Source organism: Sminthopsis crassicaudata, chromosome 4, assembly GCF_048593235.1.
Source record: "Sminthopsis crassicaudata isolate SCR6 chromosome 4, ASM4859323v1, whole genome shotgun sequence".
NCBI lineage: Eukaryota > Metazoa > Chordata > Mammalia > Dasyuromorphia > Dasyuridae > Sminthopsis > Sminthopsis crassicaudata.
This window is the reverse complement of record NC_133620.1, coordinates 125,488,293-125,507,604: the sequence shown is the minus strand read 5'-3', so window position 1 is coordinate 125,507,604 and position 19,312 is coordinate 125,488,293. Positions and strand designations below refer to the sequence as shown.

Sequence of the window (19,312 nt, the reverse complement as noted above, 5' to 3'; positions counted from 1 at the left end):
CCCCTCTAAAATGTACAATCGTGTGAGCTATCCTGCATTCATCCTACGGTCAACTACATTACAGCCCCTTCCCCCTTAACCTCCCAAGAATTATTAAGGGATAGAGGTGGGGTAAAGCGAATAAAGAAAGGATAAAGCCACTTACTCGTGTTCAAGAAACACTCTGTAAACCTTCTAAAGCAGCCTGTACTATTAGAAGGTTCATCTTCCATGTCTGACCCTAGTGACAAGGGGGAGGAGGCAGCGAAGGATAAGAAGGAGCTTTTAGGCTGATGCTGCTGCTGTTGAATTTTGCAGTTGTTGCTGCTGAGGCTGCTGCTGCTGCTGAAGCTGCTGCTGGTGTAGTAAGCCGGGCCGCCGCCTCCGACCCCACCAACGGCGCGGGCTGCGCCTGCGGTTCCTAGGAAATTGTAGGACCACAGGCTGCAGACGGCTGGGGAAAGGAGAAGCCGAGGCTGCGGCGGCTGCTGCGGCTGCAGCCGGGGACCAACGGAGGCTGGGAGCAACAAACCCTGAAGTGAAGGAGGAGAGAAAAACAGCCGCCGCCTCCTGCTGCTGCCGCCGCTGCTGCTGCTGCCGCTGCTGCTGCTGCTGCTGCTGCCTCCGCCGTTGCTGCCACTGCCACTGCTGATGCCGCTGCTGCTGCTACTACTACTGCTCGGATGGACGATCAAGGGAGCTGTTTCTTCTCCTCTTCCTCCTCCTCCTCCAACATCTCCTCCTCCTCCACCACGTCCTCCTCCTCCTGCTGCTCTTGCTGCTGCTGCTGCTTCCCTTCCTTGGAAACCCACTGGGAGGTGAAAGCAAGAGGAGGAAGGGAGAAGAGGAGGAGGAGGAGGGGGAGGCGGGGGCGGCAAGAAGTAAAAGGAAGATGGAGAAGAGGAAAGAAAAGGGGAGGAGGAAGAGGGAACAGAGAAAGGAACTCGGGGGACGACCCCGCTGCTGTAGCCGTTGCTGCCGTTGCCGCCGCCGCGGCCGCGAGCGCTGCAGAAAAAGAAGCAAACGGCGCCCGGGCCCGGACCGTCTGTGCCCCGGGCTGCGCTAGCCAGGAGCAAGGGGAAACCGCGGGCGTTCCCAGCCTTCTGAGCGCTATAGCTGTCCCCACCCTGGCCGCTGCCGCCGAGATCCGAATGCAGTCGGTAGTGGCCCGAGCTGAGCTTTCTCCAATCTGCAGACAGAGGGGGGCCTGGGGGCGGGATAAAAGCGGCTTCTCTGGGTTGGACATGACCCTCCTCCCTTTTTTCGCTGTAGTTCGAGGCAGGACGTTTGCTTAGAGACGCCTCGAGGTGGGGGAGCGAAGAGCCAGAGACGCAGCTAAAGCGCCCTCACTCTGTCTATGCTCCCCTCCCGTTAGGGAGATTTCCAGACTAATCTCTGAGAAAGGTTTGGGGGAGGGGGGTGTCTTCCCCCCCTCCCTCCTGTCTTTGGTTTCCCCGACCTGTAAAAATCTTCACATTTTCATCCCCTCTAGCTGGAAGGGGACATGATGTCTGTCGGGGCTGATCCAGCAGTGGCTCCCGAATGGAACAAGGACTCGTCTTCCTCTCCAAATGTGAAGGTTGGGGGAGGGGGGCGAATATACCTATGGGCTCTATGTTTCCTATGCTCTCTGATGTATATGTTGCTCGATGGATGCTCAAAAGCAGCGGATAAAATCACTGCAGTGCCTCCCATGGACGCTCTGGCAGCAGCCAGAAAACGCCCACTGGCGGAGCAATTGCTTCTTAAGCTACCTCCTCCCTTCTCATTATACGTATCCAAAGCATACAAACACAGAGAGAGAAAGAGAGAAAGAGTAGAAATACATAAAGGGGGGAAAAAAGAGAGGGGATAGGGGATAGATGCAGGCCAAGTCATTACCTGAAGAGCTCAACTGTAGAAGCGATGTGTATCCTTGGGGACAGTGGGCACAGAGTAGGGGGAAGGGAAGACACACAGATGCTGGATCTTTTCTGAATTCTGAACCAGACAGATGTGCAGCAACTCCAGCTGTGAGTTGCTGAACAGCATCCTCTTTCTCAATCTACTGTTTCAAAGCAATCCCATTAACGGTAAGCGCAGCAATGAAAACGACTGCACGAAGTATTGTGACCTGGGTGGAATCCAAAACTTTGTAGGATATCTTGTGATTAAAACACACGCACAACTTCAAGTCACATAATTTTCTTCAACTCCTAACTTTAAGAAAAAAAAATCATTTGCATTTCACTCACTTCCCCCGCCCCCCAAATCTAGCTTTAAAAAGAAAATTTGCTTAAGTCTAATGGCTCTTCGCCTCTTACCTGCGGGCTTGAGAAATCGAAGTGGCGAATTCATTGAACAGATTAAATCAAAACAAAGGCAAGGGGTCTTAGGGCGCAAAATATAAAGGAAGCAACGCTAAAGCTAACTTTTGCCCGCCTGTTCTAACTTGGCAACGAAGCCACACTAACTGCCAAAGACGCGTCGGAAGGTGAACGCACTGCAAGTTTAGAACGCAGAAAGATCCGGGAGTTTGCGATAGTTTGTTTAGTTGAGAGAACCGCGAGACCGACAGGTATTAATGTCCAGAGAATTACTAGGAAAGGATAAAACTAGAAAAGGGTTGAGATGTGGGGTTGAACAGATCTGTCATCTCAGCTAGGTCTAGGGCTGTCCTCTGAGCTGAGCTGAGATTAGCTAACCTTTTAGTCCAGCTAGAATATTCACACCTAAAACGGTTTGGAGGACAAACCGGTCACAAAGTAAGCCATGTGCGTGGAGTTAAGTTACCCGACTGACGAACGGCTTCCCCTGGTCCTGATTTAAACTTGCTTTTCTTCATTTTTCTTGTGTTTTTATTTTGAGGAATGATGCAGAGTCCTAATGAGTATGTCATTTCTCCACTCCCACCCAATCATTACAGTAGAATTTTTTTTTTTTATTTCTGCATCAGCTCTAAATGATTCGCTTTTGATAACCTAGATCTTTTGCTAGTCTTATTTTCATGAATGATCCAGTGTCATCATGTCTTTTTTTCTTTCTTTTCTGTACGTAGTCCTTAGAATTTATCATTTAACGGATGTCAATTCCATCAATCGTGAGGTCAAAATTTCTAAACCCTCCTGGAAAGAAAACAGTGCCAGTGACCTTTTACGTTCCAGGGAGGACATTTTACCGTGACATTAACGTGTTTTCCGAGAAGGAAAAACTAGTACCTATCAGGAAATGGTCCCTTCTTTATCCTCTCCTGACTTTTCCTCCCGCGGTTGGCATCCCTGGTTAAACAAATCGTTCAATTTGTTGTTTTTAATTATTCTGATTGTTCAGAATTCTACCCCGGAGCTCCTCTGAAGCCTGAGAGTGATCAGGAAGTATATCCGGTGGTGTCTGAAAAAGGTGAAAGCCACAGTATTTTTTAAAATCTGTATTTCCCCAGGTGGTCTTTGCCTCTCTTCTTCACTTTAAAAGTGTTTCCCTGTAACTTTTAAAAATCTTTCAGGGTATCTGGGATCAAAAAAGGAGGTTTCCAGTTGAAAGAAGTTCCAGAACTAAGTGAATGTTTTTAACCTAAGATGGAACAGCAGGTTACATATTTGTTCTTCCCCATATAGGAGATCTTCGTAAATTAACAAGTAACGCTTAGTATCCTAATTAACCCTTTATTTCAATTAACCGACTGGCGATAAATTGCCTTTCTTTTTGTCAGATCGACTGATATTTTCTAGGAGAATCAAAAGTAACTGTCACAAGACAATCCTAGGGACAGTTTTAATGATCCTCGAGAAGATTTTGTTAAGTGTTTTGTCTGTTGTTAGAAACCAGATTTCTTTGTGTAAATAAGATGGGGAGAATGAAATCAGAACTATTTACAATCTACATTGCCTGAGTACAAACATAAAATTGTACTTTTTCACTTACCCCGATGTATCCCGGTGTGGCAACACCCTCCGAATGTTTTCTCGTGGGCCCACTGCTTTTCTTTTGAATTTTCTAAAGTGATATATAATATCAAGAAAGAAAAAAAAAAGTTTTGTCACTAACACGGATAGCTCCATACATCTGATCATCAACAGATAATTATGAGGTAGTTTCTATGGAAGACTTCTAAAAAGTCTTCCATAGAAACGGACCCGTCAATATAATAGCAAGTTTCACCTAAATTTTGAGTTGAGCAATCATTGATAAGCAATAACTGATAAACTTACACTTATACCTTAAAAATTTCAAAGCAATTCTGTCTATACTATGGTAGACAATTCTGTCCTTCACAACAACCCTGTGAGGTAGGCACAATATAAGAATGCATATTTGCAGATTAGATCTGCATCTTAAGTTCAAAGACATGGGAAAATTTTTAAGGAAAATTATCCACAGAGTTCAGTGGTCATTTTAAATTAATGGTTTATACTCTATCATAGACATTTGAGAAAATACCTTGGCCTACAGCTTAAATTTACAAACCAAAAGAATTCTAAGAGGTTTGTGAATACCAGTAAAATAACCCAAATTATTTTTTTCATCTTTCTTCTCCAACTCCTTCCCCACAGATGTTTGATATTACATACACACACACATACACACACAGAGTCATCTTTTCACAATAAAAATCAAGAAATAAGTCTTCAGTAAAATGCAACTTAATTTTATAAGGCCAATTTAAGTACAGGTTTAAAATAATTTTATTCATTTTAATTCTAAGCACTGTTCTGCACTTGACTAGTTTTTTTTTTCCCCCTTATATCAAATACTAATGGAATTTTAACATCTATTTAAATGTTATTCATAACAGTTTGTAAATGGAATAAAGCACATATCAACTACATTTAAAGTTCCTTTCCTCCATATCCTTAAGGTGAAACAAGAATGTAGACATTTTAATTTTTTTTTGCTGTGAATCCTTGAAACTTTTAAAATGTTAGCTAAAAGGTCCTTCATGTTTCACAATCACAGTCTCCAAAACAGTTTGCCCCTAAAAGAAATTCACTATTCATATCCCTTGTTACCTTGCCAATATTTGTTTTATGAGCTATTTCATAAATATACATATTTACAGGACAATGGTTATATACATTATATACATGTGCGTATCTAAAAAAATCTATTACATATGCATGTATGATATATGTATGGATATAGATATATACAAAACCAGAAATTTGTTGGTAGCTCCAGTAGGCCTAGCATTTGATATTTAGTTAAAAAAAAAATCTTCAAATGTCAATTCTACAAATTAATATATAAATGAACTGATAATCTGCCAACTTGATACCTGAGGCATGTGGCTTCATAAGAGCAGGCTTTATCTAGTGCTTTTTAATGTTTGCAAAGCACTTTATATACACTGCCTCATTTGATCTTCACAACAACTTTATTGAGAGAGGTGTGCTATTAATCCCATTTTACAGGTCAGGAAACCTTGACAGAGGTTAGATGATTTGCCTTGCATTAGGCAGCTTGTAAATGTCAGAGGTAATATTCTATTTAAATCAAGAAGTTCATGACTCCAAGTCCAGTATGCTACTCACTATACTAGAGATGAAATCATTATCTTACTATTATCATCTTCTACACTGTCTCCTTGTTTTGTGGAATTGTGAATAGAGTTCCAGTCTTGGACTCAGGAAGGCTTGTTCAAATCCTGTTTCTGTTTTCACTAACCTTGTGACCCTGGACAAGTCACATAATTTGTGTATGTCTCAGACAAATCCTTAGGACTTAATAAGGCATAGAGGAAGAGACACTGGGAGTTCCTTAAAGTGAAAAAATACAGCTGGATCAAACACAAACTACTGTTTTCTACTAGAACAATACTGATTTGTGTAAATCTTTACCCACCAATGCTATCCTCTAAAACAACTTAATCTGTCAAAATCTGGCCACAAACTGATCTCCTCACAAGAAACTTTTTCTTAAAATAGCCCCTTGTTAATTCAATTCAATCACCTCTTGGTTCAACATCTTCTTAGAATTTATCAATTTTATCTTTTCTATACTATTTGCATATGTTTACATCTTTCTAACTGCCTTTATGTTTCTTCATTTATGAATATTTTGTGCTACCAACCTAACCTACATTCCTCAAGGTCAGAGTCTATAACTTCCATAATCAGCCACCCCCAATTCAGTTTATATATTGATTTCAAAAATTATAGGCAACCAACAAATTCTTATTAATTTGCTAACTAACCATATAGAATAGGAAATGTTGGACAGCATCTATATTTTAGATGTCTATAAATTTCCAATGTTATTTTTACAATAATATTTATTGATATATTCTGTTTTTATATCACCAAAATTTCCTTTCCCATGTATGGCTCCTTCTCCTAAATAGCCACTCTGTATATTTATTCTTTTATTAACTTGTCATTCTCTTTAATGTGTGAAGAGCAATTGTCTACATGTTAATAGAGGATAAGAATCAAATGTCTTCTCAGAAACCCAGTATTTTTAAGATTCACAGAAAGAGGTAAAAGTTACAAAGGATGGAGATAACTGTTCCATTTTAATGGTCTTTTGTAAGAGAAAACAAAAATGGAAAGTGGAAGAAGTAGAAAAATAACTATTGTATTACAGAAGTACAGAACATAAAATCTATATAGTCACAAAGAAAGGAGGGATGAGGAGAATAGTTATCCCATGAATCTCACTTTTATATGAATCGGTTCAAGGAAAATTGAACACACACACACACACACACACACACGTGTGCGCATGTAGGCACATGCTTTGATAAACTCAATAGAAAAGAGAGGACAGAGAAGGTTTCTCTCCCTTTCTCCTCCCTCCCCTCCCCCCATTTTTATGTATGCTTGAAGCACTCAAGCACCTCAACCCCAGCTATTTAGATCCCCCTGGCTTTCTTTATATTCCAAATAAAATCCCATGTTTTACAGAAAACCTTTCCTAATACCTCTTAATTCTAATACCTCCCTTCAGTTAATCATCCCCTTTTATCCTGTATATAGCTTGTTTGTATATATTCCTGTGCATGTTGTCTCCCAAATTAAATTATAAGCTGCTTGAGGGGAGGGACTGAATTTGCCTCATTTTGTATCCCCAGAACTTATCACAGTGCCAGATATAAAGTAGTCCCTCAATAAATGTTTATTGTTTGATTCATTGCATGACCAAAAACAATCATAAAACACTCAAATTTTGGAGATAAGAATGAATGTAAAGAGAGGACCAATAGAGAAGGAAGAGTTAAAATCTGAAATGGGGGCCAGCACCAGGGAAAGAGAAGACCTGTAAAAGAGAGGATCCACTGATAAATTCAGGATAATTTTGGATTTAAAATGAAAATCAGATGCCTGTAGTGTTGTCTTATTCAAACACAACAAGACATATTGGGGAGAAGGGCAGGAAGAAGAGGTATATTACAAAGTAATTATTACTGAGGGAGGAAAAAATGTTTAAAATATCATTGAAAAGATTAAAAACAACTCCGTCCACTAATCCAATATTCTCAGATATTTTTTGTTATATAAATTCAATTCTCACCAATTCAAATAGTCCATTTGAAATAATCTCCCATGTTAAAGACCCCAATAATCTATGAGTTCTTTTAACTACATCACAAATTAAGACAATATTTGCTTTAATATGTTATTCAATAGCAAAAGGAAACATATGGAAAAATTTGAAAGGAGGAAAAAAAATTCCAAACAAAATCAAAAAACTAAAACTTGCTCAGATTTATGGCTAAACATTGATAAATCATTTTAATGACTTTATCATATTTTCTTCCATTCTCCGAACACCAAATCAGTATTGATTTTTTTTCAGTTAAGCTATATTTTGATAATTTGCAGAAACTTTAAAATCGTCAGTTTCTCATATTAACTTATAATATTAAAGGTACTGTATGATAGTGCTCTATCTTTTACAAGAAGTAAAATTATAGTGTTTAGAATGAAGTCTTAAAAGCATTTTGTTCCAGCCCCCAAAAGAATACATTGCAAGTGTTGTTTAGTTATATCCAACTTTTCCTGACCCTATTTGAGTTTTTCTTGGCAGAAATACTGGAATGATTTAACATTTTCTTTTCCAGCTCTTTTTCAGATGAGGAAATTGAGGCAAACAGGGGTTAAGTGACTTGCCCAGAGTCATATAGTTAGTGTTAAATTTGAATTCAAGAAGAATCTTCCTACCTATTGGCCAGGGGTTCTATAAATTTTTGTTGAAGGGGTTTTGCATATTTTTGAAGGAAGGAAAAAAGTATAGCTTGACTGACACTTGAAGATTTCATAAAATTTCAGATCCTTCATCTGCCCCTGAGTAAATGATTTTTTGAGTTACTAATATCCAAAGAAGAAAATGCTATTTTATAATTGAACTAGCAAACTACTCAAGTATCTTTGCCAAAAAATATCCAAATGGGATCATAAAAGAGTTGGATGTCACTAAACAATAAGAACAAGAATCTAGCAAAACTTGTACTCAGCTAGAATGGCCTTTGAGAAACTTTGATTCCCTTTCTTGAAAAATAAGAAGGCTTTAGTGGATGATCTTTAATTGTATAAGTGGGGGAAAATGTCATGAAGGTTTTATAACTGATAATAAATTCTTTATGACTATGCTATTATTAATACTCTTATATAAGTTTCTCTTGTTACAACAAAGTACTAAGTTTCAGAAATAATTATGTTAAAAAATTCATTTGCTTCAGGAAAACTTGTACCCAAGGCACTTTTCCTGCTTTAGTGACAGAAGTTAAAAGAAAAGTATAGATTTTCTTTAAAAATCAGAGTTTTTATTAAATTTTTACATGCCAGATATACTCAAGTTAATTCTGATAAAAAAAAGTTAGAGGCACTCAATTATAGAATATTTGGGTATCATAGTTTATTCAGTGACGTTTACTCTTTTTAAAGAAGAAACAGCAGAACTCCAATGTAAGGGATTTGGATTAAAACACACACACAAAGAGTGAAGAATGGTGAAATTTAAGGGAGGATTTGATATCTGTTGAAGTTACTTCTTAAAAAAAACACAACAGCAGCAACAACAAAAACCTGACATGTTCTGATCCCATTGAAAAGGGACTACTGAACAGCAAATAAATATATAGCAGGCTAGGACCCTTTTTGACAGACTTTATGGGTCTGTCCAAATCATATATGTATGGATTTAATTTCATTTTTATTTGCTTCCCTCCTTTTTTTTTCATTTCCTCGCTCCTTCCCTTCTCTCTGCCTCTTTTTTTTCCTCCCTCCCTCTCTTCATCCCTTCCTTCTTCCGTCCTTCTTTCCTTCATCCTCCTTCTTCTCTCTTTCTTCCTTCTTGTTCCTTCTCTTAGTATTGCTTTTGTCAGGTCTCTAAAATAAATGGGGATTTGTCTGTGACTTAAAAGACTTTTTTATTATATATTATCTTTAATACAATGGCATTTATTGTAATTGTATATGTGTCATATCATTGCCGCGTTTTAACAAATGCTTTTTCTCCTTTAAAACCTAGGTGGACAATTCTGTGTTATAGTTCTATTTTTAATAGATATCTAGATTTCTACCATACCCATAACAGCACCACTTTTAAGGAACCAAAGCAATTAATTCTTTGATCATCATAACAGCAACAAACATTAGAGGATGGCAGTCATCAGGTACTCTAAGAAAAACCATTTGATTATTCTTCAAAATAAAAGTATAGACATAGCTCGTAATCCCAAATTTAGACTTTTTCTAAATACTAGTTCTAAATACTACTAAATACTAATACTAAAATACCAGGGATATTCTAATTATTATTTGATTTAAAGACTTGCCTATATTCTGATTAGCTAGTAATGGTTTATTGATGAAATGCTAAATCTAAAAAGTCAAACTGATATAAGATTGTACACTTTGCAAAGCACTTGGGAATGTTCAATATAATGGTGTTGCTGGTCCCTAGAACCATGCTACACTGCTTTTGGAAGGAAAGAAGGAAGGAAACAAAATTAGGAAGAGAAAGAAAGTTAAGTATCTACTATGTGCTGGCCACTGTACTACCTCAAAATAATCCTGGTAGGTAGGTGCTATCATTTTCTTCATTTTACAGTTGAGGAAACTGAGACAAATAAAAGTTAAGTGACTTCCCAGTGTCATATAGCTAGTATGCGTATGAGATTGGATTTGAACTCAGCTCTTCCTGACTACTGGCTCAGGATTCTATAGTCCCATTTAACTGTCTCAGTTATCTTGATAATGATAATATTAGCCCTTAAATTTGTATGGTGCTATTAAGTTTAAAAGCATTTTTATCAGGGACAGCTAGGTGGTACAGTGGATAGAGCACCAGCCCTGAATTCAGGAGGACCTGAGTTCAAATGTGATCTCAGACACTTAACACTCCCTAGCTGTGTGACCCTGGAAAAGTCACTTAACCCCAGCCTCAGAAAAAGAAGGGGAAAAATTTTTTTTTTATCATACCGATTTGGCATAGATAGTATAAGTATTATCACCCTCATTTAATAGATGAGGAAATTGAGTCTCAAAAAATTGCCCCAATTATGCAGCGACCATTTGCAGATTCAGGATTTGAACCTACTTCTTCTGATTCCAAGCCTAGTACTCTTTCCATTGCCATATGGTATTGTGTGAATTGAAACACAAAGATTCAAACTGTTCCTAGGAAAATAAACATGGCTTGCATAAATGGAGTACTTTGCAAATCTGTGAAATAATGAGCGGTGTGGTTATGAGAATACATATTTCTTTTCAAAACAAAATTCCAAATTGTGGATGATTCAATTGTACAAACATTTAGTGCATATTTCCATACCTTCTTGCCCAGATTAGAGACTGGTCCCACTTGATCCCAGACTTCAATATGTGCCTTGGGACTAAGCTTTACTTTAGAAAAGTTCCTGAAGTTCTTAATCTACTCCTGCCAATTCTAGAAAACTCTTGGGAGACTCATTTAGCTCTATGAAACAAAATTTTCAGATTATACTGGGAAGGTTCTGGAGTTTAGTCAACCCAAGAGGACCTGACCCTTCAAGTTGGCCTCAGGCACTGTCCAGAATAGAATGAGGCCCTTGGGTCTTGTTCCATCTTATATCTGGAATTTTGGCTGTACTGTACTGAGTCAGGTTTTCTTATTAGAATATATCTCCTTGAGTGCAGAGACTTGTTTTTGTCTTTGCTTGAATTCCCAGAACTTAGCTCAGTGCCTGACATGTAGTAATCACTTAATAAATGCTTATTGACTGGCTGACTTATTCTGGAGAACTAACGTCAAGGCTGTATGTATTTACATAGATATATTCTCCCATAATGTAAGATTTAGTCCTATTAAGATGACATGTTTTAAAGAGGAGGAAACAATTGGTTTGTTGTGATTATTTTCCCTTTCCTCCTGAGCTTCTCTTATTAAAGAGCCAAAAGGAAGAAAAGAATTGAGCTCAACGCAATGTTCAAGCTCTCTCAGCTACTGACGTATATGATTACACTGAAATGGCCACACACAAGTGCTGATGTCATTTTTTTTAGAATTTGGATTTTCTTATAGAAAAGACTTCAGGAAATATAGTTAACCCTGTATGTTGGCAGAAATTACCTTTTGCTTCAGTGAAAGCAACCTACTGAAGAAGAAAAGGAGTACTGAATGCATTAAAGCAGTATAAAAAAATAACTAGGAGGTATCAAAAAATAAGCAGATGTTCTCAGCAACATTTGTTATCTAAATGACTTAAAGCTGAATGGCACAGAATCTACAAAAATCTTTCTGCTTAATCTAGCAATAGAATAGATTCATGGAAGACTCATGGACAATACAGGTATATACCTATGCATCTGTAATAATCACTTCCAAGATACTCTCTAACATAGTGCCTTCACTTGCATAGGGTGGCCACTATCTCAAGGTTCTGGGCTAAACCATTTGGGTCTGTACTACCAACACTGTAGCTCATGAGCCCCTACCAGCATAATTTCCATTAACAATCAGCTAGGAGACTTAACTCTTAGCAAAAAAAATTTATTTAAAGAGCAAAGTACAAAAACAAGCTACAAATACATTATCCCTATAATTCTAAGTGCACTCTCCCATAAATATACAGTTTTTCCCTGGAAAAAAATTGGCACAATTAGAATACAAAAATAGTGAGACATATGTGTGATATGTACATGTGGCAAAAGCAACTCTTGGCTCTGGAACTACTAAGCCTAAAAATCTTAAGAAGTTCTCACAAAGCTCTTATGTATAGGGAAAAGGAAAGAAATAAGCATTTATACAATATCTACTATGTGCTGTACTAAGAACTTGAAAAATGTTATTTCATTTGATTTTCACAACCCTGTAAAGTGGGTGCTGCTATTATTTCCATTTTATAGCAAAAGGAAGTTAAATGAATTGCCCAGATTCACACAGTAAGTGTTTGAATCCAGGCCAATACTCTAACTGAATGGATAGGAAGGGTATGAAGTATGCAATGATCTTGTTTTAGGCAATGTTTGCTTAGTTTTAGGAAATGACATTTAGCACTCTATCCACTATGCACCTATCTGTCTCTACTACCCAGTTATCTCTTCTAAGTAAGGTTACTCAGTTCAATTCTCAGGGTCTAATCCTTTCCATAGTTCAATTCTCTCTGCTGCCAGAAGTCATATTCCTTGAAACTACTTCCTCCCTTGGATAACTATATCTCTGTATCCATATTTACCTGGAGCTTCTATCTAAGTTCCCTCTTATATGTAGTATATCCTACAGAATCACAGGTTCTCTTTCAAAAACAAAATGGCCAATACAGGGGCGAGTTATGACATGGAGGAGAGTGTAAAAAGAGATTCCCTACCTCAGGAATCTCATTCATAGACAGGTCCCCAGTTCACAAAACACCCTACTCCTACTCTCAACAGGACTTAGTTATTTTAAAGTCTTTAGAAGTGGGAACTAATTTGTTGGCTCAGCCAACAGCATTTTTAACTCAGAGAAGTTATGTCATTTTAGAAAGATTTTTACAATTAACAACATAAAGTGGTAGCGTAAACATAATCACTTTGTGAATATATTCTCAAGCTCTATGGCTATAGTCTCATCTGAGGGAGGCAGGGAATGAGCTTTTGTATGTTTTAGAAAGTATAGTTTTATCATGTTGAGTTGATATGCCACATACCCTATATTCAACAGAAAGGGGTTTCCTCCACTCCTCTGACAAAACCATTTATATTTTCTCCATATAATTTTGAAAATGTAAGACTTTTTAAGCAATTGATTAATAAAATTTCACACAATTCTAAAAAATGTGATGAATAATCAGTAGGACAAGATGAAATATGTTCTTTCTCAATACTTCCCCTGTTTGTCAATCAGAAAAAAAAATATGTTCTAATACTTTTGATTTCACAGAAATTAAGTCATAATAAAGGATGCTTACATATTCCTCATATTGCTTTTCAATAACTCCCAAGAAATACACTTTTTTTTTTGAGGTTGGTTTTAAGTGACTTGCCCAGGGTCACACAGCTTGTTAAGTGTCTGAGATCAAATTTGAACTCAGGTCCTCCCTACTTCAGGGCGGGTGCTCTATCCACTGAGCCACCTAGCTGCCCCCAAAATACACTATTTTTCAAATGTGTTAGAAAATTATGCACAATGGGTAGCAGTAGGCATATTACACTAGATTTGCTTTATGATAGGGCATTGTAAATTAAGAACTGGGCTTAGAATCACAAAAACTTAGCTAAAGGAGTGCATCCAATACACTTAACCTCTCACTATTCTAGGCAACTTTCCAAGACTATATATCACAGCTAGTTCTTGATCTGAATCAGTCAAGAATGGATTTTTCATAGTCTTACAATAGTAAGTTCCTCACATTGATAAAGTTACTGGTAAGGATTCCAACCTCTTTCTAACCCAACTCCTGATCACCCCCCCCCCAATTCTGTTGAGTTGGAAGAGCCAAAAAGCAAAACAATGAAACAAAAAGTCTGAGGTTTAAATTTCCAGCTCAAATTTCCTACATTGGAGAAATATACATATGTGTATGAATGTGTGTATGTGTATGCATGTGTGTGTATGTTTGTGTGTATGTGTAATATAATTAAACCCAACATAGTCTTGCTTTTCTATAAGGCTAATGTTAGTTTTTGTCTTAATCTTAGATATTCTACTGAAGGAAACAAAATATGCCATTGAAGGAATAGGCTTGAATACTTTGCTCCAAGTTGATGAATGGGGTTCTACACAAATGACATTCTTTAGTGTGAAATATTAATGAACCATAAGATATAGAATCATTTTCTTCAGCCCTGAACCACAGATCTGATTGCTCCCTCAGGTACAATTGTATCTTGGTGATACTTCATGCACCAAACGTGCAAAACTCTTTAAGAGATGGAAGATACAGGGAAAACCACTAATAACTAGGATGTGGCTCCTTGCAAAACTCACCTATGTGGTAGATATTAAAATCACAAAATGGCCAAATTCATCTTGGATTCTGCAGTGTTACTTTTGAGGGGGAGTGGATAGGCAAGGAGGATATAAGTAATATCATCACTTTATATTATGAATTGCATATTATTGTGCAGTCAAGACAACCTGCATTCATGTGCTGCCTCTCATATATAGTGGTTGCTTAACCCTGGGGAAAAAAATCACTTTCTTGTTTGGGTCCCTAAGTAAATCTCTGAAACTATGAGTTAAAATGTAGTTGCCATTAAGTATTAACACTAAGCATATACTATGTAAGGCATCATTCCAGATATATACATACAAACATGAACACATGTGTATTTATTTTCCAGAGGTATTTTGTGTGTATTTGTGTAACTCCTGTCCTCAAAGGGCATATAAAGTAGTAAAATAAAGAATGAAAAGAAAGTCCTATATAAAAAAAACAGAATATAAGAAATACATGAGAGTAGTCCAAAAGAAATAGTACAATATTAAGAGAATATTGCAGAGGGAAAGGAAGAGAAAGTTCCAGGAGAATTCATGAAAAAGATATCTTGCTGGATCTCTGGGATATATAAAACATCTACTTTATACTTTATCATTTAAAAAAAAAGAAACCATAAATTGTTATTTTTCAAAACTATGGAAATGAAAGTAGATATATGATTTTTCCCCTACTCCATCATAAGATAAAAGCTTTAAAACTGGAAGGAACTTCAGAGGTGAAGTGGAATTCTCTTATTTTACGTTATGAGAAAACTGAGACACAGAGACATTGACTTTTCAAGATCACTTAACAAGTATCCAAGTAGGATTTTAATCCAATCCTTCTTGATTTCAACCTCAATGTCCTATCCATTACATTAATGAGATTTATAGGAATCAGAAAGCAAAGAAACTGATCTTTTATTTTTAAGCATCTCTTGAATAGCTAGGTGCAAAGGATAATACACTGGCCTTTGAGTCAAGAATACCTGAGTTCAGTGCAGCCTTAGATATTTACCAGCTGCAAAATTATAGGAAAGTAATACTTAGTCTGCCTCATGGAGATAATTATAGCAACTATCTCACAGAATTATTGTGAGGATCAAATAAATTGATATTTTCTAAATACTTAGCACAGTGCCTGGCACACAGTAGTCATTCAGTAAATGGAGGGTTGTTTTTTTGTTTTGTTTTGTTTTGTTTTTGGATGGTCTTTTCTTTTCCCTTTCTGCTACATGATATGTTAGATCAAGGCTTCTGAACTAAGGCAACATCATCATCCAACATGACAACTCTTGAAAGTAGCTTGCTGATGCCATACCTTACTTTCTCTATTATTGGGGATTCTCAACAGGGATTCACTGCCCAAACACACTCATCATTACTCTTTCTCGTCCCTATCAATAATCAAAATTAAAAAATCAGGAAAAGGCAAAGAATTCCTGCATTAGATCATAAAATGTCCACTTCCTGCATTAGTCACTGAAAAAATAGACCTCTATTCATTCTTCCTGCTAACCGCTAGGTTAAAAATAAGTTAAAAGCCTGGTTTACTGTCATAGAGACTTGATTTTAAACGATCACAATAAATAGCAATGACACTTTGCACATAATGTGCAGCCTAGCTCACTGCTGTGCTTGGATAGCCTCAAACTAAGAAATACACAGTCACACAATACCACCATCTGAGGCAAGGTAGGAATATTTATGTGTATATTATTGGTGATTTTTAAAAGACTCTAACTGGCCTTAACCCACATTTATTTTGTAATCAAACTGAATTAGAGTGAAATATCCACTGATATCTGATTGATTCAGACAAGTGTCCCACCTGGCAGGAGTCCAGAAATAACAAGACTGCTATACTCAGCTAGGCAAGGAGGTTTCTGGGAGAATCAGACAGGGGAACTTCATATAATTCCAAGTTTTTGAAATGTGTTTCACTGATGTTTCTTAACCTTTATATTACTATATTGTTTTCCATTAATCCCCTCCCTTGTTGTATATCTCATTTTTGCATTCATTATAAGTTTAAAGAAGCTAAAGTGGGGAGAAGATAAATTCAATGTTCCCTTTTTAATTGGAGATGTGGGACTGGAGCTCAGAGAAGAGATTAGGACATTGTATACCTTCATAGATAAATATACTGTTCCTAGTGTATTTTAGGAGCAGCCAATATTGTAGAAGATAGAATGCTGGGCCTGGAGTCCAGAAAACTTGATTATACATTCAGGATCAGATACTTGAAGACTTTCTTTCTCAGAGAGATGCAGATAGACTCAGAAGCCTCGAAGAAAATTGCAGGATTTGGGAGCCTCTAGTTTGGTGTATATATGCATTTTAAAAGGTATTGCACACATAATACATGCCAGATACAATAAGGCTAAGGATAATGTATAGGAAAATGAGCAAATTAATTGTCATACAGTGTTCTCCCATCAAATGATACCCTTTTTCATGAAGGAGGCATACTCAAGGCAGGCATATTGATGTAGTTAAGGGGGGATCATAAATTTGAATCAAATATGTGCAAAAATAATAAAATGCTCAGTTTATTTTTAAATAATTAATATTTTAAATATTTTAATATTTTAAAATATTTTGTTGTATTTTTTTAATCTTAATACTGTGATTTGATGAAAAAAACCTTAATTCTCCTAAAAGAATGTTTCTTTTTAATCTTATTTTTAAGTTTTGGTTTTGTATCTTTTATTTCTATATATGTATAATGCATGTAGGAATGCATATGTAAATCTTCATTTATATATTTCCCCCTCCAGGTTAAGAAAGAAGAAAAAAAGAACAATTCATCAAAACCAACCAAAACATTGATGGCATCTGACAAAATGTATGCAGTGATTTACAGCCATAATTAATCAATCGATAAAACATTAAATGCTCACTCTGTGCTCTGCCCTGTACTAAATGCTAGGGACATAGTTCCTGTCCTCAAGGAGTTTACAATCTAATATAAGAGAAAACATTTAAAGGAAGCTGAAAGGAGTTGAGGAAGGAGGGAACAGAGGGTATTGACTAGGTGAATTTTTTCAACTATTTGCCAAATCCAAGCTTCATAAGATGAAAAGTCTATTTAAAGAAAAATGAAAAAGATATTTAAAGAAAAAAAAACTTTAGCAATTTTCTCAAATGGGCATATAAATTCAATAATTTTAAAACATTTTGTCTCTTCCCCCCTCTCCCTCACTTAAACATTCTGGGCCTGGGACTTTAATCTTCTCCAGAATTAGGGAATTGTAGCAGACTTCGAAGTCCAATATGGCTCTAATTCCTTTAGACCTATGAAATAATTCCCTTCCCTTCCCTTTACCTTTTTGGCCTTTAAGGTGACCCATACTGAAACTACTTTTTGAACTACTGGGTGCCAAAGTGTTAAATAGCAAGGGAACTAAGAGGGATAATGAATGCTCTGGACTTGAACTGAAAAATTTAAATGCAAGGCCTAATGTTAGAAATAGAGAGATATTCCCCCAGCCACTTATGTTACTTTTGCTATACTGCATGTTTTCTTAAATTTGGAAAATAGGATTATATGGGTACCAACCCTTCACAGGAGGTATTAAAGCCCCTGAATTTATTACATAAGTTTATCACAAAATAATAAAGTCAAAGGACTTCAAAAAGTCAGTCATTCTAGGTTTTTTTCCTCCATGAAAATGAATACACAAACTTTCTAAGGCATGTTGATGTTTTTCAGTTGTGTTGTCCTCTTCATGATCTGATTTTTGCAGTAAAGAGACTTGAGTAGATTGCCATTTCCCCCGGTCATTTTACAAATGAGGAAACTGAGACAAATGGGGTTAAGTGACTTGCCTAAGACCACATAGCTAGTAAGTATCTCAGGCGAACTCAAGAATATGAATCTTCTTGTCTTTAGGCCTGGCACTTTATCTACTGCTCTATCTAGATGCTTTTCTAAGACTTAAAGTATATCTATCCCTTTTTGGGATCAGTAAGACTATCTGCGTATCACTATATCCTTTCAACTAAAAATTTCTTCTTTCAACAATACATTTTTGAGAAAGGAAAAAAGAGATTTCCCAACAAGTTATACTTAGAATTTATAGGGATCTTAGAAGTTATCTGATTTAATTAACCTCTTTATTTCACAAATGAAGCAGCTTTGGATGAAGGAGAATAAGTATTTATATAGTACCTACTGTTTACCAAGAACTTTGGTAAGTGCTTTTAATTTTTTTTATTTTTTATTTTTTACAAATATTTTATCTTTACAACACCTTGGGAATTAGCTACTATTATCATCCCTTTTTTATAGTTGAGGTAACTGAGGCAGACAGATGTTAAATGACTAAATGTCACAAAGTTAGTTCGTGTCTGAGGTTGTACTTAAATTCAAGTTTTCCTGACTACTGCCTAGCACTATACTGCTTCTAATATATTTGGAAACAATGTGATTCTCTATGCAGGTTTATCATGTACTAATAACATCTTCTCTGAGTTCACTCTCACATGTCTAATTCAACTGAACCAATAATGAGTTTATCATCTGAATTCTTCATGAGTTCTGTCTGTCTCATGCTCTTTCCACATCTTAAACTTATTGAAAGCCTTCTCTTAATGTTTCAATTCAAGTTCTTCCACCTCATGAGTCTTTATCTCCCTGCCCACCCCCTCAATGAAAAATGAACTAATTGAAAATGTTCTTTCCTTTATCATTTTTTCCCTGAACACTTTTTTAAATTTCTCCCTTTACCTTACCCTGCTCTCTCTCATACTTATCAGTATACATCTTTATCTTTGACCATCATTTCTCTTTTTGTTGACTGACTGTAAACTCCCCAAAGACTGAAATTATGTCATTTTTAATCTTTCTATCTCTAGCAAATGCTAGCTAGATTTTTTTTTTTTGCACTGAACTGCTAAAGTAGCTGAGATATTCTGATACATTTTGAAAAATGATTTAATTTACTGGAACTGAGTTTCCAAAATTTTTAGGAAC

The 19,312-nt window shown here is 36.6% G+C and overlaps 2 protein-coding genes and 1 long non-coding RNA gene across 5 annotated transcripts in view; 1 reads left to right on the top strand and 2 right to left on the bottom strand.

The window, feature by feature from the left end:
• LOC141566715 (uncharacterized) overlaps positions 1-1,674 on the bottom strand; it is a 59,038-nt gene extending 57,364 nt beyond the window's left edge. Inside the window, exons 1-2 of the mRNA XM_074311679.1 lie at positions 1,484-1,674; positions 146-1,314 (exon numbers count right to left, since the gene is read on the bottom strand). Of these exons, the coding sequence (XP_074167780.1) occupies positions 146-1,314; positions 1,484-1,674 (1,360 nt within the window). The remainder of the gene's footprint in view (positions 1-145; positions 1,315-1,483) is intronic.
• Positions 1-19,312, bottom strand: part of PDE10A (phosphodiesterase 10A) — a 736,567-nt gene that overhangs the window by 337,348 nt on the left and 379,907 nt on the right. The window contains 1 exon segment of the mRNA XM_074309355.1: positions 3,880-3,951. Coding sequence (XP_074165456.1) covers positions 3,880-3,951 — 72 coding nt within the window.
• LOC141565784 (uncharacterized) lies at positions 2,172-17,201 on the top strand. Of its 3 annotated transcripts, none has more exons than XR_012489123.1 (3): positions 2,172-2,536; positions 9,424-9,568; positions 17,115-17,201. It is a non-coding gene; the product is annotated as an uncharacterized LOC141565784 (long non-coding RNA). The 3 variants fall into 3 exon arrangements; XR_012489121.1 differs by lacking the exon at positions 2,172-2,536 and adding an exon at positions 2,602-2,723; XR_012489120.1 differs by lacking the exon at positions 2,172-2,536 and adding an exon at positions 2,602-2,732.